Source organism: Hippoglossus stenolepis, chromosome 12 (assembly GCF_022539355.2).
Source record: "Hippoglossus stenolepis isolate QCI-W04-F060 chromosome 12, HSTE1.2, whole genome shotgun sequence".
NCBI classification, from domain to species: domain Eukaryota; kingdom Metazoa; phylum Chordata; class Actinopteri; order Pleuronectiformes; family Pleuronectidae; genus Hippoglossus; species Hippoglossus stenolepis.
The window spans coordinates 7,573,977-7,599,998 of record NC_061494.1 but is presented as its reverse complement, the minus strand read 5'-3'; the positions used below and the strand labels follow the sequence as shown (position 1 = coordinate 7,599,998).

General features: G+C 43.4%; 2 protein-coding genes across 16 annotated transcripts in view; one reads left to right on the top strand and one right to left on the bottom strand.

The window, feature by feature from the left end:
• Positions 1-4: 4 nt before the first annotated feature.
• fhip2a (FHF complex subunit HOOK interacting protein 2) lies at positions 5-12,526 on the bottom strand. Of its 2 annotated transcripts, XM_035172446.2 has the most exons (17): positions 12,203-12,526; positions 11,070-11,148; positions 9,679-9,848; positions 9,195-9,299; positions 8,940-9,062; positions 8,573-8,791; positions 8,277-8,473; positions 7,555-7,669; positions 7,332-7,408; positions 7,033-7,225; positions 6,215-6,378; positions 5,319-5,465; positions 5,141-5,231; positions 4,445-4,588; positions 3,491-3,631; positions 2,808-2,911; positions 5-2,721 (listed from the first exon to the last, which is right to left on the bottom strand). In XM_035172446.2, the coding sequence occupies exons 1-17, from the start codon at positions 12,245-12,247 to the stop codon at positions 2,610-2,612; spliced, it is 2,226 nt and encodes a 741-aa protein (XP_035028337.1). In that variant the 5' UTR covers positions 12,248-12,526; the 3' UTR covers positions 5-2,609. The 2 variants fall into 2 exon arrangements, with proteins under 2 accessions (XP_035028337.1, XP_035028338.1); XM_035172447.2 differs by lacking the exons at positions 11,070-11,148; positions 12,203-12,526 and having other exon boundaries at positions 9,660-9,794.
• Positions 12,527-12,973: 447 nt separating this feature from the next.
• ablim1a (actin binding LIM protein 1a) overlaps positions 12,974-26,022 on the top strand; it is a 44,320-nt gene continuing 31,271 nt past the window's right edge. For 4 of the 14 annotated variants that reach the window (XM_035172440.2, XM_035172434.2, XM_035172433.2 and 1 more), the window contains exon 1: positions 20,446-21,028. In XM_035172440.2, coding sequence (XP_035028331.1) covers positions 20,794-21,028 — 235 coding nt within the window. In that variant the 5' untranslated portion in view covers positions 20,446-20,793. Of the gene's footprint in view, positions 13,418-17,288; positions 17,529-20,443; positions 21,029-25,316; positions 25,579-26,022 lie in introns of those variants that run through there. The other 10 variants (XR_004698020.1, XM_035172442.1, XM_035172439.2 and 7 more) reach the window with 9 other exon arrangements.

The following is a 26,022-nucleotide window of genomic DNA, read 5'->3' as shown; positions in this document are numbered from 1 at the left end:
CTCCTGCTGAAGACCTTTATCTTTATTTGTAGTTGGGACGGAGCATCTGAAATAAAACCATATTGTCCTTAATGAAACCTAAGAGGAGCAGTGAGGTGAAGACGGCTGCTGATGAGGAGTAAATGAACAGCGAGGTGATGGCTTCTGGTTACTCTGTGAGGGACTGGAAGGCGGGGGGGGCGGGGGGGGGACTGCATGCATCTTATCTTAATGTATCAGTTAATGCTTTTACACAATCACATAATCAAAGTGGCCACGAGGGTGAAGAAGCATGAGGGGGAGGAGGAAAGCAGCGATGAGCATGATACAGTGACTGGTCTGAAATCAGTTGGCAAATCAGATTTAAACTCAAAAGAGTTCTGTACATCTTCACAACCCAAACACAAGAGACAGAAGCACAGTAAGATCACAACACACTGCAGTGAAGCAGAAAAGCCCCCGCACGTGGATCAGAGGCGTGGTCAGAGATCCACAGTGTGAAGTAAGGCATCGTTTCTACCGGTCGGGTCAGAGCAAAGTGCTGACAGCTCACAAATCGCCCCACGCGGCAGCAGGTCCGCCGCTTTTCTCTCCCTCAACAGAAGAAAACGTATGTATAAGCATGCATAATACACCAGGTAGTATATCTCCATCGCTATTGTACACATACAATATACAACTGTACAGAAAAAGAGTAGTTGATTTTTTAAAAATGTGCATGATTGACAATTAGTGAAAAAGTTTCACGTTGAAATAGAAACATTACTCATGATACAACCTAGATATTTTATTTTTTTGGTGTATGAAAGAAAATATTTTAAGAAAAAAAAAAGCTTTTTTAATTATATTTACATAATAAAGGAGGATGAAGAAAGACAATGTGCAAATCTGATTCCATGCAAGCTGTTGCATAATGTCGTTCAGGTGCTTGAGATATGAGAGAGGAAAAAAACAAATCAAAAGCTCAAGACCAGGGACTCACGGCTTCCATTCACGACTCTGCCCACACACGGACAACCCATGAACAAGGTCATCGCCATACACACCAACCAACCAATCGCAGAAGCATTCGCACGGCAACATCAGACAGGAAATTAAGTTAACGTTAACATCTTGATTCAGAAGAATTCGAACCTGATGTAAGTGGGGTAAGACTTTGATTTGAAGTAATACTGAAGTAAACGCAACTACACATAGGAGGTGATGACAACTTGCAGAGGAACACAAAGCTCTAAGGACACTGCAGCCACAGACTGTGGTTTGCACCGACTACATTTTGTTCTTCTAATTGTCTTTTCTTACTTTCTACTTTGCCGAGGAGGTTAAGTTTTCATCGGCCTGTGGTCGTTTGTAAGAATACGTAACAACTACTCAACTGATTTCCTCCACAGGGATCCTGGAATCTTTTTCTTCAGCATGGCGAGAAAGGCCGTTAACCTTGGAGGAGGTTTGCACTTGTTTGTACAAAGGCCGGTTGGTTTTCTTATAAATCTTTTAAAAATAAATCCAATCTGATTCAAGATCCACGGCTGTAAGCGACGGTATTTCCTCTGCACCCTCCCATGACTAGAGTAAACTAATTATTGGTGTAAAAATAATAACACAGATTATCTCGGATTTAATTAAACACTGTGTGAGAAAATCAACACTGGGTCTGGAGAAGCGAGATTTCTGAACAAAATCTGCTGGAGAATCAAAAACAAGACGCCTCTTTCCTAAAAGCCAACGACAAAAAAGGCATGAATGAAGTCGAACAATGTAACACGTGCAACGTGATGCAATGAGGTTCATGTGCAAATTCAGCATAACTTGCAAAATTCACCATTTCACAGAAGAAAATGAGATGGATCTTTGGGCGACGGTGATCAAAGATGAGCTCTGACAGCACAAGCGAGTTTAAAAAGGCAACCTGAAAGCAAACAAATAAATAATAAGACGACTTGGTATTTAAAAAGGGGGTGCAGTATCGTAAATACTGCACGTCAGGACTTTTGTAACTACACACACACATACACACACACACACACACACACATAAGGGTTGAGGAGTCGTGGGTAGTTTCTCTGCAGCCTCTTGTCTTCAAACAGACAACATGTGAGAGAGCAGAGATTGTTTTTTTTAAATGTTTCAAAAAGAAACAGTTTTCTGTAACTGAAAGGTGTGATCCCACACTAAGGCATTGACTTTTACAAATGGGTGACAACGGGACAGGAAATAAATACACAACATCTTTTCCCCTTGACATAGTAATTACAGGGCTATCATCTTTTGGCTGGTGAGAGAGAAAGATGGTGGTGGTGGGGGGGGATCGAGAGAGACAATGCAGAGGCTGAAAGAGTCCAGTGAGCATCTCCTGCACCTCAGCCTCTCGCCGCCTCCTCCTCCTCCTCCTCCTCCTCTTCCTCCGCTGGCTGCTGGGCAGTGTCTGACCTTTTTTTACAGTAGAGCCCGAGAGGAGGAGGGAGTGATGAAACCACGTCCGTGTGGGCTTTAACAGTTTTGCAGGGATGAGTGGTTAGTGGTAATGTTTTGCCGACCCTGTGTCACCAGTGCCAGTACACCCCAAAGACCTGGTTTCATCCCGACCCCGGTCTGCCGGGCCGAGGCAGATGGACGAACAGCAGGAAAGATTACGGCGAGGAGGAGGCAGCTGCGTGGTATTTGACGAAGGCGATGGCCGCCAGCTCTTTGCAGAACTCCTCGAGCACGATCACGCCCTCCAGCAGAGTCATGTGGTCGATACTAAACGAGGAAACAATTGATTAAAAACTGCACCCGCTAAAGTAAACACAGGAGGTAAGTGCATGGAACCGTGTGGAAGTACGTACTTGATGCCCTCTGGCTCCAGACCTAATAATCTCTTCCTCACGAGCAGCAGTTTGGGGGTGAAGTCTGGGATGCGATGGATCCTCAACATGAGATCTCCCACCACCTGCAGGAACACGCAGGAACAGATTTGTTATAAAGTAATACAATTTCCCCTATTACCACTATATATATATACAATCTATAGAGAAGCAGCGTGTGAGTTGATAATCATTTTAGCATCATACCAGCAATAGTACAGTAGTAGAGACGTAAAAACATTTTGTTTTCATGGGTGATGTTTTTTTCTGCTGCTTCCAGATGCCTCTAAACTGCTGCTTCACTGTGAGCCACTGGGACAGGTTTTTAAGAAAAGGAGTTGGACTGATTCCCAGAAGGAGACTGTCGGAGAGGAGCTTTTCTTCCAGTAAGAAACAGGTCAAGTAGCAGCACGCAGAGAAGATTACAGAGAAGTGGAATTCACACTTGCTCTGGCTTGAGATAAATGCCAACACTTAATCATGACTTTGTTTTGTTGCACTGAACATTTTGGAAAACCAATCTTCAACACTTCACAATACTACACCTGACAGAAACCATAAAGTTAGAAACCTTAAATAACAGTGACGGTCTTCTCTGGGAATGGAAGTGTCTGCCATCAGGGATGAATAAGATAAACAGGGTGTAATCTAAACAGCAGTCTTACCCTGACGATGACAGAGAACAGAGACCTGCAGCCCGGGGCCAGGCTGATATAAGGGTCCAGCAGGTACTCGTGTAGGTGGGGGTGTGGTAACAAAGACAGCTTGGACAGCACGGCGGTCACCTGTAGGTTCACGTCGTACGGCTGCGAGACAGAGGACACGGCAGAAGAAGCATTGACGATAATAACTAACTGAAAAATCTCACATTAGACAATTAATATAACACTCCCTCGCAGCGTTTAGGAAATCAAAAGAAATATTTGATTTCCCAAGAGGCACACGAAGAAACCAGAGAGCTGCCAGCGAGTGCATTTTGCTTCTAAATCTCTATTAGTCATCTAGACGATTCCATCTAACGTCGTTTTTCACATTTGTTTATGACACTCGTTTTTATTTTTCTAAATAATTGGAAGGCCTCTGCATAATCAGCTGCTCATTTGCATTTTGCAACAGTAGAAGTATTTTGGAGCTGCGCTGGTGAACAGACGACCTCATTTAAACTCAGCTGCACGGAACACGTTCGACTGCAGGAAGATTTTACTGTTCGGATATACAGGCACAACAATTACATCTTTACATACCGAAAGCTTCATTGATTCACTGCAATCTGGTTGTACATGTCAAGCTAGATTAACCAGTTGTACTTTGCTTCAGAAACCTCTGAATTAGTGAGTTTATTAGGTCTTAATATTTCCATCCGATAACAGGAGGATTCATTTCAATACAGGCGCTCAATGAGCAGAACACTACCTGTTCTTTTTGTTTCCGTTTGTTTTATAAGAGGCAAAGTTGCATTTCTGATTTTAAAGCAATCATTTTACTGTGTTATTCAGACTTGTGGATTAGTGGAGCTGCAACAGAAAGTTAATACAGACATTTGGACAGCAAAGCGTACAGTTGTTCTGAATGATGACAGTGGTACCACAGATGTTTAGTATATTGTGAATCAAACTGACCTGATCTAGGATGCGACCCATCCGGTCGAAGAGAACCTTGAGGAAGTGTCCCTCAAAGAACGGGTTGTCCAAGTTACACTTCTCGAAAGGTTTAGGATTTCCCCTCCAGTCCCACCGCTGGCACACCCCACAAAAGTCCCTGAACTGAGGGGGACAATTAAAACAAATAATGAGTGACAGTCACTCAGAAGCTGTCTCGGCCCTGTTGATAAAGTAAAGAACATAAAGTTTGACGACGTGTCTCCACTTCCTCCCACTTTCCAGATTTGAAGCCAAAATACCCCTAGATACCTAACCGCTAACACGGAGATGTAATTTGGAGCCAGGGTGTGTGCAGTAGTGACCAGGAGAAGGAAGCCACGGTCTCGAGGTACCGACAATACACACACTCAACCAATCACACCCCATTTTTATAGCATCAAATAACTAATTAAAACCAAACTTATCAGAGAAAATCAACAAAAAAAGACCTAAAATGACAGAAACCATCTTTGACAAAAATGTATTCAAAGTGTACTCTGACTTTAGCTTGGTCCATGTCTCATCCACTAACATGGAGGAGAAAGGACGTATGACCTATCCTGCATTCAAACACCAGGTGGTGATATGCGTTGGCTTCACGGTCCTGTCACCCATCTTTACATTTTTTGGTGAAACGCTCCGGGAAAGTGTTGTGACAGGTAAGCAACATCTCACCTGTCTGTGAGCGTCTCTGAGGTAGGTGTCATAGCCTGTTCCTTCAACGTGATTAGATGACTTGGCCTCATCAGGCACCAGGCACAAGAAACTGCAGAAATAAATATGGAAGAGTTACAACTTTAAGACTAAGACAGGCAGAGCAACCCAACACATGTTGTATCATGAGCTCTGTCACCTGTTGACAATCTTGTGGACCTCTGTCTTCCCGTCGGACTTGGAGTGGTCAGGACTCTGCGGTGGAGAGGAGCTCAGCCAATCAGAACCAGACAGCCTGCTGTCTGGAGAGGGGTCGTCACCGAACAGTGGATCCTCCTCGAGGTCCCTGCAGAGAGAACACAAGTTCATCAAAGATTCTAAATTACTGATATTTATCCGATTTCAAAATTTTTTTCATCGTGCAACAAGACACATGGATGAAAGGAACCAACTGGTTGTTACGTCGTTAAATGTTTTATCTCTTGTAAGATTTCGATTTGAGATTCAGAAGATCTGATAGTAGTTAATAACACTTGGGGCCTGTGTGGCAACTTTCAAGTCTGTTATATAATGGACAGATTTTAAAATGGGACTTTTCTGAAAAGTTGTGTTTTTAAAGATTTAAGTCAACTCTTCTGCAAACCCTATAACAACTACATGAAATAAATATGAAAGAATGTGTGAAAAAACTGCATCTTGAAATAATTCATTCCTTTGAAAATGATCAACAGGAAAATTTGAGAAATGCCTCTTAAGAGGTTTATGTCTTAATTGTCATTTTCATTCATCATTCAAGACAAAGACAAGGATACACAATCACTTCTCATTATATTTCAGTCTCATTAGACTGACTTTGATTTACAGCAAGTGGCAGACTTGGATTAGCGTGATCCCACTTAGTCGTGGCTCAGAAGAATCTCACTGACTCAACACAAAGTGATGAATAATTCATTAAGTGGTAGGACATCTAAAAAACACAGCTAGTTGATGCATTCACTTTATTTCTGCTGGACTGTGTCTGTGCAAAGGATTTCCCACAACGTGCGTGTAAAGTGGGGCAGCTCGGCGAGGTCAAGGTTAGAGGCAGGTCCTTACACGGCGTCGTGGGGCTGGCCGTTCTCCAGGGGCTCCCGCTCCTCCTGCGGTTTGTTCTCCAGGTAGTTCCTCTCCTCCAGGCTCCGCAGCACCAAGCTGTGGAGGATGTGCTCGTTGGGCTTCTGAATGAGATGCTCGAACAGCCGCAGCGTCATGATGCTGATCTGGGGACAGGGAGGAAAGAATGAGGATTACCTCCCACTTTAAATCAACAGCAATGTGCCAAGTGTTTGCTCGCTGACAGAAAAGTGGGCAGATGCTGCTTAAACATCGAAGAGATGAGTCATCCGTCTTTTGTGTGAGGAAAATGTGCGCAATCGCCTTGTCAGATACTAATTAAAATTCATGGTTTGTGTGATGACTGGAAATCTGAATCTTTGAAGGGCAGATGGCCATTTGTAGGAAATTAAGGACGTTCATGTTTGGCCCTGGAATTAAAATGTGTCCTGATGTGATCGGATCTCACTTTCTATATGCAAATAATCACCAAGTGATGCTTCTAGATATTAGATGTGACTGATGTCAATGTGTGTGTCGGTGTGTGTGTGTATATGTCTTCGCAAGTAAGAGATAGACACAGCAGAGTCTGAAGAAGATAGAAGTCATTATGTGATGTTCAGTGTTGATATTGTGGTGGTGGCTACTAAAAATATCAACGCATTGAACAGCATAAAAATCCTTCAGATTAATTGTGAAATTGTAGCAGGTCAGAGGACGTCAGCTGTGTAGGCGCTCCTTCATATGCGTCCCAGCCCAAATCAGAATGTGGTTTGAGTGGTTTGAGATCTCCTGAATATAAACAACTGTGTGATAAGAACCTCGTCGGACAGGTGGTCACAGTGCTCAATGAGTCTGTGTCTGAGTGGAGCCTGGGCGACGGTCCCTGGAGTCTCTGCATCTTTCTCCTCTCCCAGCAGGAAGTAAACCATCTCCTGCAGCAGAGCCTCTGAGGTCACCTGCCTGATGATCCTGTTCAGCAGGGCTGTGGACGTCAGGATTCCAACCTCAGACCTGTTAGCACCGAGAGGCACAGCTCATTAGTCACTGAGCAGTCACAACACACTGACAAGAAAGACAAAGACCTTTGAAGAACGTGATTGATTGATTGACGACTTACGTCTGCATAAGCTGTGGTTCCATCACAGACACAAAGAATCTTTCCCTGACTGCTTTTGCCATCACTGTAGCAGCCAACTGAAAGGCGGTGAAGAAAAACAAAGAAATGCTGTTCAGCCGTCTGTGCTGTTCTGATACAAAAAAACTTCTTTGCATAGAAGTTGTGTCATCTCTGACTAAAAAATGATGCATCAAAACACAGTGAGTCAGCAGTGGTTACGGACCTTGTGAGCCTCCTTGATAAGCTGGTCACAGTAATCCAGCCAGGACAGGAAGGAGATGAGAGCCCTCTTCCCTGCGAACACAGCAGCATCCTCCTTCAGGTTGTATACATCCAGACTGGAAGAGAGAAGAAGATAAAACAACTTTTTTAAATTATCCACAGAGAATATTGTTTGAACAATCATGCTGTAATGACACAGTTGCTACAGTTCCAATTTCATTGAATATGTGGTTTTAAGGCTAATTCATAGTTTCAGTCCGTAAATATCGCCATCCACACGTCTGCCAGGGTGCGTACGGACCTCTATGCAGCCGTCCGCATGCAGCTTAAAATTTGACTGCGCTTACTGTGCATGCTCCAGGTACAACATATTTTATTGTTCAACATTTTCGTGGACGCTTGTTTTTGAAAAGAGGCTGTGCAAGGAGAGCCAGTCGCTACTTTGTACAACCCAACTTTGAAGATGTGCAAGGACACACAGCTGTACACTGACTGAACGTGTAGACTGCACATGTTCCGGGTGCAATATGTCCACCTACTGAAAAGGAATGTGGGATAAGGTGTGCATGTGAGGAATGCCAGACCAACGCTGACCCTCATTTTAGTATGAATGGGACTGTAGGCATGTATGTGTGAGCGGAATGAGTATACAACTCTCAGCAGACATGGAACGAGGACTGTATGATCAACCCTTTAGGAGGTAAACACTAGAAAGACATTTACCCCCAGTTGACTGCCTCCACTGTCTCAATGTCCAGGGGGTCCAAGGACTTCGGCAGGGCTTTGTAGAAGGAGACCAGCCTGTCAGTCAGAAGCTCACAGAGCTCCGTGTTTTCAATTAAACACTTGGCAGCAGCAGGCTCTGGTAAACTGACCAGCAGCATTAGGCCCTCACACGCCTTCACCACTATCCTGCCATCCTGAGGGGATAAGACGTGGACAGAAAAAAGAACATGGGTCATGGACACCAACTTTAAACTCACTACAAAGGAAAAAAAGTTAAATCATAGGTTACTCACAGGGCTCTTTGTGAGGTTGAGGAGGGAGGTGACCAGATTGTAATTGTGACTGTTGTTGTTGTTGTTGCTGGTTGGACTTGAGGTGGAGGCGGCAGCAGCAGCAGCCTGTGGCTCCTCTGGGCCCCCGGCCTGTTCCCCTGTGAGAGACTGACCAGTGTCTGGAGCCTTCACAGACTCTGCTCTTTCAGGACTCCTCAACTCAGGTTTCTTTAACTTATTCTGCAAGAAACGTCACAAAATAAGAGACATTTTCTGAGCTAGGTTCTTAAAATCTTGTAAGGTTCTTGAAAGTAATATATACAAATTAATATTTATGAATGTGAAGCTTTTTTAATTTTATTTCTCTCTGGTGTTATAGCAAACCCACCTCAAGGAAGAAGTTGACAAGATATGGGTCCTGCTTCAGTTTGGCACAAACTATACAAAGGAACTGGATCTCTTCATTTTCTGTCGGAGCAGCGAGCACGTCCCCACACAGACGGACTAGTTTCTGAAAGCACATTTTAACAGCCACAGAAGAAAACAGTTAGAAATAAGTTACATAAGCTGTCATTTAATGGACTATTTTCAGGAAAAAGAACGATCAAATATACACAGAAATCTAGACTGGTACACATCTTACCTGTACAGGTCTGTGAACGTTGATATGTGGCAGGAGAGGCTGACGAATGTGGGCTAGCAGCTTTGTGTAGAAGGTTAGCACCTGCTGTTTCATCCCTGGAGGACACTGAAAAACATACAAACAGAAAATGTTTAGAATATATTCGGGTCATCGACCAAAACAGATCCGTCCACTAGAGTGGGGCTTGGGCCACAATTTTCTGACCGAAATCTTTGTCCAATTCCGTCAGGGCCCACTGGGATTCACAGGGTCCTCACAGGCTCAGGTATCCACACATGGCTCTACAGCACACAAGCTTTTAGATTCACTGTTGCACTTCAGCTGATTGCACAATAACAGCTTCCCCAAACTCCACGGACTCCTAATTAATTCTCTGCCTTGATTTCTTCTAAATTTAATCTGACATCACTTAGGTGTCATATCATGAAATGTATATCTTCCTGAATTTGTATTTCATGTAGTTACCAAAGCATGACTGTCTTACATCGGCCTTGCCCAAGGTGTAGAGAGTCTCCAGGATCTTATGGTGTAGGAGATACTCCATGCAGGGCCCTGTCTCTCCAGACTCCCTCTCCTTCTCCTCCTGGGTCAGGATGTCCAGCATCTGTTCCAGGTGGGATGGGATGTTGGTGTCTGTGACTGGAGCTTTGTCATCTAACAGGAGAAAACACAAAAACATGTAAGAACCTGTTTGTCTATAATGTAAAAACACAAAGAAAAAGGCCTCTCAGTTTCAGCATAAAAAAGCTTAAATCAAACCACTTCACCTGTGCAAAGCTACATCTTTTCTTTTTCTCGTTAACAGACAAAAGCAAAACTGCTTAACTGCATAGCACCCTGGGTAAAATGAAGTTCACTCCAGTTACTGAAAGGTTATTTCAATATTCTGATCAACTGATCTTTGTTATTATTAAAAAAGAATCCTCGTAAAGGTGCACATTTCATCAAGCCATATTTTGTGTTCGCTAATTCAACTGTTATTGTCAATCGCTCCCTGGGTAGCTTCACAGTAAAGTTCTTTATTTAACATTTAATTGCATTTACTGTGGCACACGTGTGTAAGTGTGTCACATTAACTTTATCAGGATAGGGAACAAGCGAGCAAACAACAGGGCAATGCATAATGGACGAATAAGAAATAAAGATTAATAACAATATTATGCACAAGTGGTTGCGTGGTGGTCAATTAAGGTCAGTCAAAAAACAACGACAGCGTCGCTTAAGTCACAAGTCTGCAAAACCAGCGATTACATGAAAACAAGTTTGTTTATGTAATACTTGTAGAAAACATAATCCTCCATTGTTTAGAGTGAAGAGTGCGAGAAGCAGACTTTCCTGGTCCAAATTATTCAAAAAAGCTCATGTCAGTCAGTTCGAGAAACATTACATTACTGGGTTTCACCACCAAGCACCAGCTTAAATGAAATTGACACAGTCACAGAGCACACAGAGACTTCTACTTGTGCAGAGCACACAGGTGAAGGAATTACTCTCACAGACTGGAGCTGGTCCACATAGTTGTTATTACTAACCCAACCAGGACAACATTCCCAGCATTCTCCCCAGTCAGGAAATGTTGGTTATGCAGCCTGTGATTTAAAATGCTGCAATTTGCTCATAAATCAAGTTTAAGCCAACTCTTTAAGATTTTATTTTAAAAGTAATGAATTGATTCATCAACAGTGAATATATCTTTATCTGTAACTATACTACTCTTTTACACACTATGAAAAACTTCTGAACAGGCCTAGATTTCCCTCATTGAAGTCAAACCTAAGACTGGTGCCCTTAAACAGACATCATCTTTGCACAACAATAAAACTACACCTGAGGAAAACATGATCACAGCATCCACATCATTGTCTCTCTTCTTACCTGAAGTCTCGATGTAATAATGTGTGATGGCCTTCCAGTGATAGACAAAGTCCTCCTGCAAGGGCAGCGATGGGGCAAGCTGCAACAGGAAAAGGATATTGAAATTATAAACATGAAAACTTTATCAACAAGCATATTGTCTGTTTATACAGCTGGAACTGAGATATCCTGCTAATTACAACACTAACATGAAGATATGTGTCAGTCACTTTAACATTTTAAACAGAGATTAAGAACGTGTTCGTTATGAGGATGGTTCTTTGAGTTTGATCTAATAGTTTCAAATGAGATAGTTCATTGCTTGAATGATGCTAGTTTGCAAAATGCCTGAGTCCAAGTTGTGATCAAAGTTCCAGAATTGAATTAAACTTTCCCTTTCATGTGACACAGTAGTGACACTTGTTATGGGTCTTATCCTCGTACACAACATCAAGTTATAAGACATTTGTTTATAACAAGCCGTTTTAGACGTTTCCCTGTAAACCTGAGTAAGAAGTGATCCCTCAGAAGCCCCTGACATGAAGCAGCTGGAGAACAGGTAACGGGCAGGTAACTACTGGTTTGCAGCTAGTTAGCTAGCTGGCTAATATATGCTACATGACGCTTTTCTGAACCGCGGTGCGACATAACCAACAAACTGTGGCTGAAATATGGACGAGACGTTTGCGCAACATAAGACGAGCCTGTCCAGGCATTTCGACACCGCTCCTCGTGATGAGACCCCGCTGTTTGAAACGGGAGAGCTAACCAGCTAGCTACGGCCGTTAGCTTAGCTTCTTGCGGCTATTATCAGCTGACGTCTGTGGCTAACGCTCAGTTTGTCGAGATATGTGTCACCATGTCGACGAGCTGAGATTCCGACTTAACACTGATGAGTCGATGTGTTAGTTCGTGTCAGAAGACATCGGGCAAACAGAAACACACGTTGGTACATTGTAGCTAGCAGGGAATAAATACAAATAGACAACACAAAACGCTAATGTGCTAGCTCCCTAGTTAGCAGCGTATCCCAATGCTGACGTTGTGTTGATGTCTGGGAAACCAGAGGCCTCCGCTACCTCCGCTACTGGGAACAAACATTACACATCACAGAGCCAGTAGATGAACATATGGTGTGGGTGACTGTAACCCACCGCTTCCACCGCGTGCTGGAGGATCGAGGTGAATTTGGAGAACATTTTGTTCTTCGACTGGACCAGTTTCTCCCGAGAAGACCTAGAGAATTCCTCTATCTTCTTCTTCCTGTTGCTGCCGCCTCGATCCAGATTGGAGGTTTCATACACCGACCCTTGAAACGAAGAGGAGAGGCCGTCAGCAATAAAACTGGAGCACGTTGGACCTGGCACAGCCGCTGTAAACAACCGCACGTCCCCGGACCAGACTCGAGTATCGCACACTTTGGACACGGTGGCACTTCCCTCGCCAAACGATAACGCGTGCGCACCAGCAGGGGGCGCAGCGACCCCAGACACAGGGGTCTTATAATCACCGACAACGCTCGACGCATACAAAGAGAAGAAGGACTCAGGGAAGGATCAGTGTTTCTCTGCGTGGAAACGAGAATCAATGAGCGCACCTCTAACACGTATGGAGCAGAATGTGATTCATATAAACACAGCGGCATAAAGTATGTGGAAAATCTCAGTCAGCTGGAAAATGTTACTGATCCTCCTCCCACGTGATCGGAGCTGCTTCCCTCAGATTGCAGCGTTTTCCCTTTTTTTTGCTAATACAAGGTCGAGCTTGCTTTAAAGTATCATGAACCGAAAACAAGTCAAATAGACCGCCTCATATTTTCCTTTTGGTAGCGGGATTAATGGGGTGGGGGGGAATGCTCCAGAGCGCCTGTCAACTTTCCGACTGAGCTCAAACAGCACAGTCATCCCAGAGGGAGGAAGGAGAAGTAGGTTAGCTGCTTTTAGGTTGGGGTGACCTGACAGCAGCTGCATGCAAAGGATCTGATCTCGTTCACCAGTCTGCAGTTCTGTGACATTATGTTCAAATATGGACACAAAGTTGTGGGAGAATAAGAGGGATGCTGTCTGGTCCAGGACACGCCCTGCATGCCCGTCGCTGCTGGGAAAGTGCTCTCTGCATCGCGCAGCCTGTGTAGTCTGGTCTGCCCCCCCAAAAAAATCGCAGGCTGAACACTTCCATGCCTTTAATCTTCGTTAAAAAACTTAAAGCATAGATAACATCAGGTTGTCCGTCTTCCATCCTTCCTCCCGCAACCGCACCGGGGCTTCTCCTCCTCCTCCTCCTCCTCCTCCTCCTCCTCCTGACAATCCCTGCAAAAGAAAGGCAGAAAGAAAGAAAGAGGCTCTACCTACCGGGCATGTCTGCTAGAGGTGAGTATCTTTTGCCGCAGAAGCCTTCATAACAATACACACACAGGTGGAAGTCCTATCACTGTCCTTCTTCGACTGGTGGAGGGCGTCTTGGTTCAAGGATGGACGCAGTGGGGAAGAGAGCCCATTTGCGTCGTCTTTCTGGAGGCAGCGTTAATAATGACTGTGTTTCTAAGTAGGTTACACCGGTGCATGGCTGAAACTACACCTTCCACTGCTGCAGCCCTCAAGTTATCTTGTTGATATGGACAGTTGTGTATTCTGGTGCAACTATAAATAGATCCCGCTGCTTTTCGCACATGCACCTCCTCTGGTTGCTGTTTCTGCGGATGGTTCGTCTGTAAGCAGGGGTGGTGCATGTATTTAGTTAAAGGCTGCACACACTTAATTGTTGCCTATACTTGCAAGCTGTAGATCTGGGTTCATTCTCAACTGGCTGGTTGGGATGCAGTGGAGTTGTGTGATCACCCCAGTCAAGCCTTTAGTGAAGTGATGAAAAGTATCTGATTTTTGGGGGGGGGGAAAGGAACAAACTATTGGTCTCACTGTGTCTGCTGCTGATTCCAGTTCAGATCAACCTGCAAACCTTGCAGACAGCACTAAGGTCCACCTGGAGAGGACTACCTCTGTCCTGGATTCATGTCAGGTGACTCTGTTGGAGGCAGAAGTGACAAAGAGCCTCCAGCTGTCCCTGCTGTGATCAGATTGTCTGACTGAGACAATATGACATGTTTCTTGGGGACATATCACCTCTTGTCCATGGGGCTTCTTTGGTTCTAGCTGACTGGTGGGTTAGTTACACAGGTAAAAACCCACAGAGGCTATAGGCCCAGGACCCCCTGCTGGTCTGGGGCTGGGGAGGCCTCTCTGATGGGAGATGGGGCGTCACTGAGGGGTGCGGCCGGGTCCAGTTGCCTATGGGCCTGTGTACATGTCCCGAAGATTGGTGGGATAGCGTTTCCTCAGTGAGTGTTTTATTTTATTTCTTAGTGCTCTGTAAAGCTCTTGCTTTGTGTACTTAGAGATGGGGGTGTTTGATGTGAATCACTTTGTGTTACACTTTGAAAAGTACCATATAAATAAAGTCTGATTGATTGATTGCCCTCAAAATTATTATAGTAAATCTGCAGCTGCATTCCCCATGGCTGGTCTGATCCTGTTATTGAATGAATCATCAACCTTGCATAAAGAGGCTCTATAGCTGTATGTCACTGCCCTTCTCTGTGTAGCTGTTTTCAAGATGGCTTTGAACCCCCTCCATCACTGAAGTGGTCTCTACTGTATCTGTCCTTCGTGGCTGCCGGTGGAGATCGATGGAGCTCAGAGCCCATGCAACGATTGACAGCCCCTCTGTGGTACATGGATCTGATTAGCATGCTTAAGCCCCCAGCAAACAGCCCATCATTACTCATGAGAAGTAACAACCCCAAATCCTACAGTTTTAACATAGTGAAGTGCCAGTTATCTCTAAACAAATGTGATAAATCAGGCGCAATGGCACAAATGTGCATGTTTGGGACAATATGTCAAATAACTCATTTGGTCAACAGTCAATGCTTCCACAGTTACAGGGGTCATAGTGCTCCCATTTCATATGCACTTGAGATGTTGATGTATTATGTGTTTTAGTGCAGATAAACAATTCAATGTAAATACATTTTTGTTTAGCATGTAGAGAACCTGCATGCACCTCCCCATGTTTTGGCTATAGTCAGAATGTCATCTGATTGAGAACTCGACTGACAGGGAATTAATCGGCACATATTTTGACAATCGAACAAAAAGCCAAACTTCCTCCTCTTCAGCTACTCGGTTGTGAGGATATGCGGCTTGTTTTTGTTGCATCAGATTGCTGGATTGTTGGTTGGCCAAAAAACAATTTGAAGACACCACACGGGACTGAAGAAATTTATAATGAATATGTTTTTCTGGTTTTTTCCTAATGTTTTATGGAGGAAAAGACTGATTGAGAAAACAGTTACAAGTCGCAGTCCTATTGGATTATTGACATTATCCCTCAACTTTAATGTTCATTTTAAAGCTCCTCAAAGCTGAAACTTGTTCTCTGGTTTTATTATTACCTCTGTCTGACCTCTGTCTGTCTGTTAGTAGGATTACACAACAACTACTGAAGGGATTAGTACAAAACTCGTTGGAAGGATGTGGTATGGGTCAGGGAAGTACCGACAAAATGTTGGTGCGGGTCCAGATCAGGGGGCGGCTCCAGGAATTTATTTCCCTGTCTTTGTCATTGTGAGACAGGGTGTTTTTCAACATTTTCATCAATTTCCTAGAGATTACGTCATGGATCTTGATGAGATAAATCAGGCAGGTTTAGGGGACTGATATTTATGAGTGTGTGCAATTTGGGGGGATAATAAGGGGACTGTTCATAAGGGGACTGTTGGGCCTCGGCGAAGGTATAAGCTCTGAGTGTCATTCTAGTTTTATATTATGTAGTATTGTCAATAATACAGTAAAGACCCATCAAATCCATGCAGGAAAGATTAGAACTAAAACATTTTGGGTGATTGATTGATTTTTTTTCCCATTGCAGGAAGTCAAAAAATGGAATCAATTCAATCAAATGACTTCAAGGTTTTCTCCTCTCGGTATACACACCTATGATTAGCCTCATTTACAGTTGTCCAGCTAGCATCAGCCATTACTGAGCTCTCAGTCCTGCAGTCACCCACCCCCCACCTCTTCTATCAGCACAGGGCCATCACCTTGGAAGAGATGCCCTTCCATTAGTCACCCCACCTTATAATAAACCCTCGCGGGCATACAACTCTTTCCCAGCCTTTTAGTCTCATCATATTTCCTGTGCTGTTTTTCTTTTGTCTGGAATCGCCTGGCATGATAGAATAAAACCTTTAGTATCCTGGGGGTTTTGACAGAGCACATATTGCATATATTATTTCAAGCAGTGCAGCCATTTTCGTTTCTCCCCGTGAGTCGCTCATTACGAGGCTGATGGCCAATGAGCTAAGGGGTGAAGTACATTGTTCAAGGTCACCCTGGGAGTTGAGGGATTATGTTTCTTCTCAAATTCCTCCATCTACTGTACATTCTCCCTCTTGGTGTGGGAAACCTCCCTCAGCTTTTCCATTTAGCAGAATCTCACCATTTATTTTAATAGCTGTGGGGTTCCTTCACTGTTTTGGTTAGCGGTGCCGGTTAATGAATTGTTCATCTTGGACCATTTAGGCCGACCGTCTGTGCTCCACAGCACGATCTTAAAACAACATGGATGTGGGTCAGTGTTGGAAAGTCAGTTTTCTCATATCTTATATTAGATTTGACGAACCTCTTTGGAGACATTGTCGTAAAGTAGTGAAGTGTGCTGAATTTAATGTATTTTAGGGTTTTCCTCTCCTCCTAACAAAAGTATTTACCACAAGGTTCCAATTTTAAAATGTAAAAGTCCTGTGACCTAAAGCAATATGCATAAAAGCTTTTTCTTTCAAAAATACCTGATCATTTTAAATCTTATTTTCATGTAACTTTTATGCTTCCCTGTATGCGCAGAAACTTTTCCTGTGATCACACCATAAAGTAATCATCACATTTGGATGTCTAGATTGCTTTAAGTGACTCTATCCCCCGACACCTCGTACATCTCCAGTCTTGCCTTGCTTTGACTTCCTTCTCCGCCCCGCCCTTTTTTTTAGAGCGGGTTTAGCACATCCTGAACACCGTTCCTGTTACACTGCAGTGCACTCCTGATGATCAATGGTTGATGAAAAAAAGGAGGCAAGGCTCCATTCTGCAGTAACCCAATCTGATGCCTCCTCCTTATCCGACCACTGGAGAGGGCTGCTCATGCTCCAGCAGCATGACCCTCTGCATCAGCACTTTTCTCTCTCTCTCTCTCTCTCTCTGTATACTGTATGGCATGTAGGAGGGTTTGCTGTGAATGCGCATGCATGTGTCCTGGCAAAAGGCTGAATAATTGATGTGCTGGGGAAGGAGTGAAAGTGCTGCTGGACGGGACGGTGTGTGTGGGAGTGTGTAGAGATGGGGGAGAGGAATACGGAGAGGAATCAGCCTGGCTACGATGGGCTCTGCAACTACGCCCAAAAAATCACCTCCTGCTTCGGACTGGATGGTAAGACATGGGAAACATAAAGAGCTGTGTGTGTGTGCGTGTGTGTGTGTGTTTCTTCCAGTGCGGAGCAGGATGCAGAAACAGCAGAGGCTATGAAAACATTGGGGATGTGTTATGTGTGCGATGCTAATTTGTCTGCTTGCAGGGGCGGCAGCCTTGTTTTACGAGCATGTGTGGGCTGATCTGCGAGTGTGTGGGTAGTTGTGTCAAAGCTACCACACAGTGGATGACAGTTGGAGGGCAGCGCCTCAATGCAGCAGAGTAGCATTTCCTCAGGTACTCTCAGGTCCATGTGTCTGCGTGTGGGGGTGTAACAGTTTACGTCTTCCAGCTCATGACTATCACATCTTATCTCTTCTCTGAGAATAAAAGTGTGCTTTTAAGCTAAATGTATTTGAATTAGATCAAGTCCTGTATTGATGTAAATAGTAAACTCAGGCTGCTGAGCTCCAGACGTCCTGCCTCTGCTGTGCACCCTGTCAGACAAAGAGGAACCTGATGTCCAGGCCGAGCCCGACATCTCCAGACAAAAAGGGTATTTTGTGCTTTGTCATTGTCTGCTGCTGTTCATCATGTCTATGGACCTCAGTGATTCATTTCATTTACTAGGAGAAAGTAGAGATATGTGATTAGACTTATCAGTTTGATGAATATCAAGGGTTTTTTATCATTAATCAGCGTATAGCTCTGTCTTTGCATTATGTTTTTCCATAATGTTTCCAGTGCATATCAGTGCACTGCGGAGTTACATTGCTTTTGAGTGTGCTCAGATTCTCTTTCACCAACTTTCCAAACAGACAAGTCAATCACTCAATATTTCCAAGAAAGAAGACGATCACATCTGACATAAATAATTCATTGGCTAGATGTTGATTATATGCATTTGGCTTGTTAAGAAGATGCTCTGAAAGTTTTTTTGCAGAAACAAATCCATCCCAATATTTGAAGACTTTGAAGATTAAAATCTCAGAACATGCCTTCTTACATATTCCAAAATCCTATTGCTTCATCCAGCGAATTTAGAGGATAACAAGAGAGTCACTGCAGGCATTTTCCACCCCAGTGCTGATGTAGTTACACTCTCTTTTACTTTGAAGGATCCTGCTGATAATAAACACTGTGCATTGTTGGCTGCTGGGATGACCTTGCTGGTGCTGACCTTGTAAAGGACTGGCAGACGTCCAATGCAATTTACCCTGAAAGTACATCTTGGATCTCAGTGATGCTGTGCACCATCCATCCATCCATCCATCCATTCTGCCTTGACTGTACTGTCTAACCTCAATCTAAGTTAGATCTCATGTCAAACTAGGGCTGCAAGCAGCACTGTGCGGGCTCGAGCACTTGCGATCTCGGGACCTGATGAGGCCACAGGGGAGGGGGGCGAACAGGGACCGGGCGAAACCGGTCACAAACAAGTGTTATTCTTTCAGCTTAACCCTTTGATACACAACATGGGTCAAAAGGGAATGAATTTCATCATTCAGTATTTTAGGTATTCCCCAATTAATCCTTATTTAAATTTTTCCTCTGTGACATTTTGAATAAAAATATTTTTTGTATCACTACCCTTCTAATGCACAACATGGGTCAAAAATTACCTGTATTAATTCCCTTTGTTAATTCATGCATGAGTGTTTCTTTGCTATATTTTTTAAATAAATGTATTTTATCATATATTCGAAGTATTAATTAAATATCTTGTTTTTGATTACCACAAATCATTATTTTCCTTTTGTTCTTTCTTACTTTATAAACAAACCTAAATTTTGTATTTCTACATCACTTTTACACACATGGGTCAAAAATGACCCAATTAGTATGTATTCACTACAGAGCACCTGCCATTCATTTCACACAGCTGCTTATGCACATCTGATGCATGTAATCTTATTTTACAATCCATTACTAGTGAGAAAGAGAAATATGTACAATACTGACTAGCAGTTAGCTAGCTAGCTTCTTTTCTGGCTAGCTAACCATAGCTAGATCAACAAAATAAAAATGCGAAATATAACAGTATATACTTAATAGACTGATTGATATGAAGAATAAGCTGGGACTGTGATCTTAGGTGAAAGTTTTGGTGCTTATTGGACAATGCACAGTGGAGTTAAAAAATACTTCCTGTTTCATGACATATCAGTAGATGGCGCTATGACCCTGAATTAATATTGACATATGGAGCTGTTCAGGCCGGGACACTGATCATGTGACATAATTTTGGTGCTAATTGGACAATGCAGAGTGGCGTTACGACAACTTCGTCTCCTTTAGCGAAGGATCAACCTTCGCCGCACCTCAATGTTTACACGGTTTGAGGAAATGTCACAATTCAAGTCATAAGTCCGTGGTGTGACGAAAACTCACAATTTGAGTTAGTTTTAATCTCCAAAGAGTCCAGATGACTTTCACCTAATTTGACGTTGATCTGATGAAAGCTCTAGGAGGAGTTTGTTAAAATACACAACGTGTAAAACGGCCAAAATGACCACAAAATCCAAATTTGCTGACTTCCTGTTGCGTTAATCAAATTGGTGCAGGGGACTCTTTTTTTTTTTTGTCCGGTCATGATACATGTGTGTACAGCACATCATCGGTGCTCGGGCCCTAAAAACCCCATTTATTGAACATATAAGAATTTAGATGCATCTTAAATACTTTCTCAGAAAAGATCTGGTCATTTATTGTTGCATACTTTGAATGTGGTGCAGACTGAACAGAGCAGTGATGGGGAGGACGCACACGAGTCACATCAGGTCTAGAGAATCCCACCGTACGCTGGGCCAACTTGATGCAGAGCTACCTAACCCCACCCAGAAGATAATCATAGGCTCGACGTCAGCTCTAAGCTGCTTAAGGCACCAGGCTGGTTGTGGTGAAGACACTAAAAGTGTAAGCTTCTTTCCATGTGTCTCACTTTATCATACCTGCTGCCTGCTGTTTGGTGTCTCCTCCTCAAGGTGCACATCAGCACTCCACCGCTTACATCCACTGCACATCTGAGGTGACAGGTGGAGACATCCTGGAGTTTCCACTGGAGGCCACTCTGGATATTGGATACATGATCCAAAGATGAGCTGCTGTGAAGTTGCCCTCCAAGCTCCGGCTCTTTCGTTTCCACTTTGTGCCTCTGTGAACACCCCTCACTCTTCATGTCCAAAGACTACTGGATTATAGAGCAGGTCCGAGGCTGATCCTCGCCGACGTCTACTTGCTGTGCTTCATCCTCCTCTGTGGGACAGTCGAAGGGGAGCCAGGCACCATGCCGACTCTGCCTAATCTCAACAGCCTGGGAAAACTGTGCAGCTCCAGCCGCAGTCAGAATGTCGACCGCGTCAAGGTGAAGCGCAAGAGCTCGGTCAAGCGCATGTCCATCATTGAGGATGGGCATGTGGCTGAGGTCCTGTATCTCATTCCCAAACTGTACATGGAGCAGCTGCCCCACCTCGACCCAAACGACTATTATCTGAGTGAGAGGCTGAACGATGTCGCCACAGGTAGGACAGGAGAGAAGATGCATCTAAATCTATGTGAAACATCTATTCACCCACTTTTCCCTGCAGCCCGTACTGTGATTTGTAACTGTAACCTCAGTCAGCTGCGGTGATGAATCAATGAGTAATACAAATTGGCCATTAAAATGAAAACATACGCTATCGATCTGCTTTTAGAGCTTTGATTTACATTTAACCACACCTTTGATTAAGTTGCATTTAATTTATTATTTCCACATCTTCTACTTTTCCCTCTTCAGCAGTCGTCTGTTAATATCACGAGGCTCTGTTGATTGCATCCTGTGCCGCTGTTTGGCTGCTCTGCTCTGCATTCAGTTTGTGTGTAGGTGTCTGAAAGTGAGTTGATTAGTCGTTGCTCAGAGATGACTTCATTTTAATTGGATGACAGCGAGTGATTACACTTCTCACAGCTCTACACATCTGACCTCTGTGTATATGTGTGAAATCTCCTGTGCACAAGTTACACAACCATAACTCCAAGAAGCCCAAAAAGTCCCAGCTATGCAAATGTAAAAAAATTCAGGAAATTAATCACAGTCCCCTCCATAGTTACATAAAGCAAACCCATACGCAAGGGCAGACCTGCTACATTCTGCCAAGCAACAGTACATGACGAAGAGACTTGGTAGCTTACATCAGGATTACAACATGGGCATGAGGACAAATAGAGATTTTCTGACATTATGTATTCCCTGACTGCGTGCCAGAAACAGTAGTAAAATCATCATTGCTTGGCACTTAGTTATCTGCAAATAACGCCAGCATCTTCGTCTTTTATAGAATCAAAGTTTGATTTGGACTTGTCAAGCAAGGTTTGACTCTGTATACTGACCCTCGATCAAAGATCACAGAGGTCAAGTTTTATCACATCCACTTCATTTCTGCAGTGGCAGCGAAAGTCAACCATACAGTGACAGTGATGGGACTTCACTGAGACCCAGTATCTGCTCGAGAATGAGTTTGCAAAACTTTAAATCTTTCAAAGAAACAGCAGTCATCCTTTTATTCACCCTGAACTTTTTCTTGAACCACTGAGACTTCAGCCCCAATAAAGCTGAAACGTTGTCTCCACTGTTTCCATACTGTCAAAGATGTTAAACTTCTTGAAATCTTATTGGCCCCTGATGTGTCCTGGTCCTGTCAGCAAAAAGGATTTTCACTTCTTAAGTATGCTAGCAATAAATATGACAATTTGTTAAGTTTTTTTATTTTCTAAGCTTCTTTAAAGAACAATTTGCTTGTGCAAGGAACATTTATTAAAATGATATTCAATGTGTGACTTTGCCCAAAGCCACAGAGCTAACTGTAAACATGGAATGACTTCAATCTTCACCTTACTGAATCAGGAATTGTGCATGGAGGTTGGACATATAATTTGCCCCTCTGTGTAAATTTTGGCCCATTTATGGTCCTTGATTCAGAAGAATCCTTGATCCGCCCCCGACTTCTTCACCAGCTGAGTGCTTGTGTAACACTGGCACTGATTTTGCTTTAACAAGTTATGTTATCCAGAGGTCACTGAGTATTTGATTCAACTTTTCACAAGAAAACAAGTGAGCAGCCCAAACTGCCCAAACCCAAATGTGTGCTGCGGATATGAAAATGTTTATGTTTGTGTTAAAATGATAAGAATTTCATATTTCTTTTTACCATTGAGGGTTTCTGTGTATATGTGGTGCAGCTACAAAATAGGAATGCTAATGTAGCATTGGGGTGAAAAATGCTAACTCATTTTAAAATAGAAGCAAGCTGGTGGAGTGCTTGTTGCTATCCAGAGACCAGAGACCACGAGTTCATCCTAGTTTATCAGCGTTTTCTGTCATGATAAGTGTGTCTCTGGTGGATTTGGAAAAAATCTGGGAATCATCATCCAGTGCATGGGATGTGTAGTTAAGAAGTGTGTGTGTGTGTGTGTGTGTGTGTGTGTGTGTGTGTGTGTGTGTGTGTGTGTGTGTGTGTGTGTGTGTGTGTGTGTGTGTGTGTGTGTGTGTGTCAAATTCACCCTCCCACAACCCCCAATTTTAATCCATGGGATAACTGTGCAGTTTATCCACACAAACCTGTTGTCTACTGTAAATGTTACCTTTTGCATTATAGCGTCGGCCTTGCTTCACTGCCCGAGGCAATAGTCTAAAACATACAGATTAAATGGCATTTACCACCTTGTCCATGAAATAATAAAAGTGCCTAATCTGCGCTGATATGTCTGGGTAGTCTATAGCCCCCTGACCAGGTTATTAATGGACAGTCAGACCACACCATTCATAGGTGAGCCAAATGCAGAAAAAGACCTTTCATCCATGGATAATAGGCTTTCCTACTCAGCCATTGCTCTTGGCAAAGTGTCCAGCAGCTCCTTCTGAGATTATTAAAAGATGCAAGATGATAATAGGTCCATCCCTGTGTTTGTATTTCACAGTGAGCAGCAGCACCGTAAAACTCAGATTTTCTCAAGTAGATGGATTGACCTTCAACATTAGAGGAAAAACAGAGAAAGGAACTGAAATATTCAGTCATCACAAACTCATTACATATTCCTCTTCCTTCATAATAAAAAAAAGGGTGGAGTGCTGGAGAAACTATTTTTACCCCTCGCCTCACTGGCATGTCTCCATCAGGCAAAAAAACGCCCCTGTGGAAGCTGATGCATGTTGATGGGTATATCCAGCAGGTGGCACAGTTGACACTGCAGTGGTTGGATGCCTTCTGAATGCATAATGGGCTGCCCTGCATCAGCAATTACAGAGGTGGTGCTGATGTAAAACTAGTTCCTTCCCCCACCCCGGCACGGGACATACGGATGTGGGACGGTGTGGTCACTAATATCTGTGACCCAGTTACTACTGAAATAGTATTTTTTTTTTAGCTCAACAAAGTGTCAACGAACAGTGATTTGGTCAATTTTATTTGTTGCCGAATAGGAATAGGAACAGAAGAGCTCTCTGCACACTTAAATCGATCAAATTTTCCCTTTATTCCTAATGAGATTTTTGCTGATCTTCCTGCAATATTCTCCAGGAGGCAAATAAGGAACTACTAAAATGTTTTACTGTGGAGAACTTCTTAATCAGTTTTGAATGAAATGTTTATAAATAATTCTATAAATTGAATATATGTATATACGTAGATAAGTTGTAGCATATGCACAACTAGTTTGGTTAGAGTCATGCATGAAACTTAATATTGAAAGCAACAAAAAAAAAAATTATGTACAAAAATGTGTTTCCCTCTGGATTTGCATGAATTTTTCATGCTGCAAATGTTTCCTCTCTTCTTGCAAATTGGGTTGCCTTGCTTAAAATTGCCACATGTAGATGATAAAACCATGTACAGTTAACTCTCTAAAGCAGAGTCGATGAGAACCGCCAACCGTTCATTAGGTCACCTCAGCAACGTTTTATGATATAAGAGCTGGTGTGTTCGCCGGGCTCAGCCAGGAACGTGCCCTCTCGTGCTCTCTGTAATTGGATTCCAGAGGATCCACTAAAGATATTAATGCAAAGCTCATGCTCGAAGCAGCGCGATTATTAGCAACTTAGGCCGTCACTCGAGGTGAGCCTGGTTTCACTGCAGGATGATCAGGTCGACCGTGTTGATTGGAGAAGATTAGATAACCTTTGTTTTCCACCCGAAGTGATACTTTTGTTAAATCCCTCAAATCTGCAAATAATGTGGTTGATACATTTTTTATATTGATTATTAATTTTGGTGTTGTAACCACATCAATGTGCTGTTATGAAAGACCAGTTGGAGTTGGAGTTTCCAAAATAAGTCGGCCTCTTACTCCATGCCTTTATTTTATTTTATAGTTTTTAATCCAGCAGATTCTTGCCCTTGTGAAAGTAATTGATTTTCCGCCTGCTGCCCAGTTCTACTGAAACTGTGTCTTTGTTGACGTGTGTGTTAGTTAAAATTATCACACTGAACAATGGAGTCAAACTGATGTGCTGTGAGGAGATGATGCTTTAAAAGAAAAAGTCTGATGTAACTGATTACAAACATATATCCACAGTGTACGGTATGTTACTGACATGTGTGTTTGCCTGCAGTATGTCTGTAGTGTCTGTATATAAGGGGATCTATAAGAGGATTTGAGGTTACTGTTTTTGGTCAAGCAGAGGCATCAGCAGCAGCATCAGCAGCATCAGCAGCAGCGGCAGCAGCCACCTGGTTGCTGCAATGAGGAGGCGGCTGACACAACAGAGGGGCTGAGAAAGGGACTATAGCAGGGGAAGAGGAGGGAGGAGGAGGAGGAGGAGTGGGCAGAGCAGCAGCAGCAGGAGGAGGAGAGGGATGGGAGGAAAACAGGCAGTCGGGAGGTAAACCCCACGCTGGAGCTGTGTTTTCGGGAGGAGAGCTTATAACAGCGCCTACACCTCTCTTTCTCTGTGTGCCTCTGTCTCTGTGGTGTCCTGGTTCGGGTCCTGACTAAAAACAGGATCTAGCAGCTTGTGTTCAACTGCTGATTGATTCTCGGAGCCTTCTCTGGTGCAGATTAACTTGGATTCCAATGGTCATGGTCAAAGAAAAAGGTATTTCAGCCGATGGTCAGAGAGCATGTGTGTATGTGTGTGATCAGTATGGTTTTATGGCATTTGTCTTCCCTGTAGCGTTGTTCACTGTGTGTGGATGTGCAGCTGGATTTGCACTGCCGTGTCTGACTTTAGTTTGACTGGATCCTCAGTCACTGGTTTGGTTCTTTTTAGATGGGATCATATATGATATACAGTGATGGGAATGTGGACGTGGTTTTCTTCATGTGGGTGTGTGTCGCTTGGAAGAAGCAGGACTAATGACACAGTGTGAATCTTCAACACAACATATACTGTGTGTGTCAGAGACTTGGAGATGCTACGCCCTTCTCGACACTCTCGAGCAGCTGATGCTCGCGTTGGAGTCTGCTTAATTTGGCAGCGTCAGGCTTTATGCAAATGCATGCTTGAACAAAGCATCTGGCTCACTGCACAGGAGCCTGA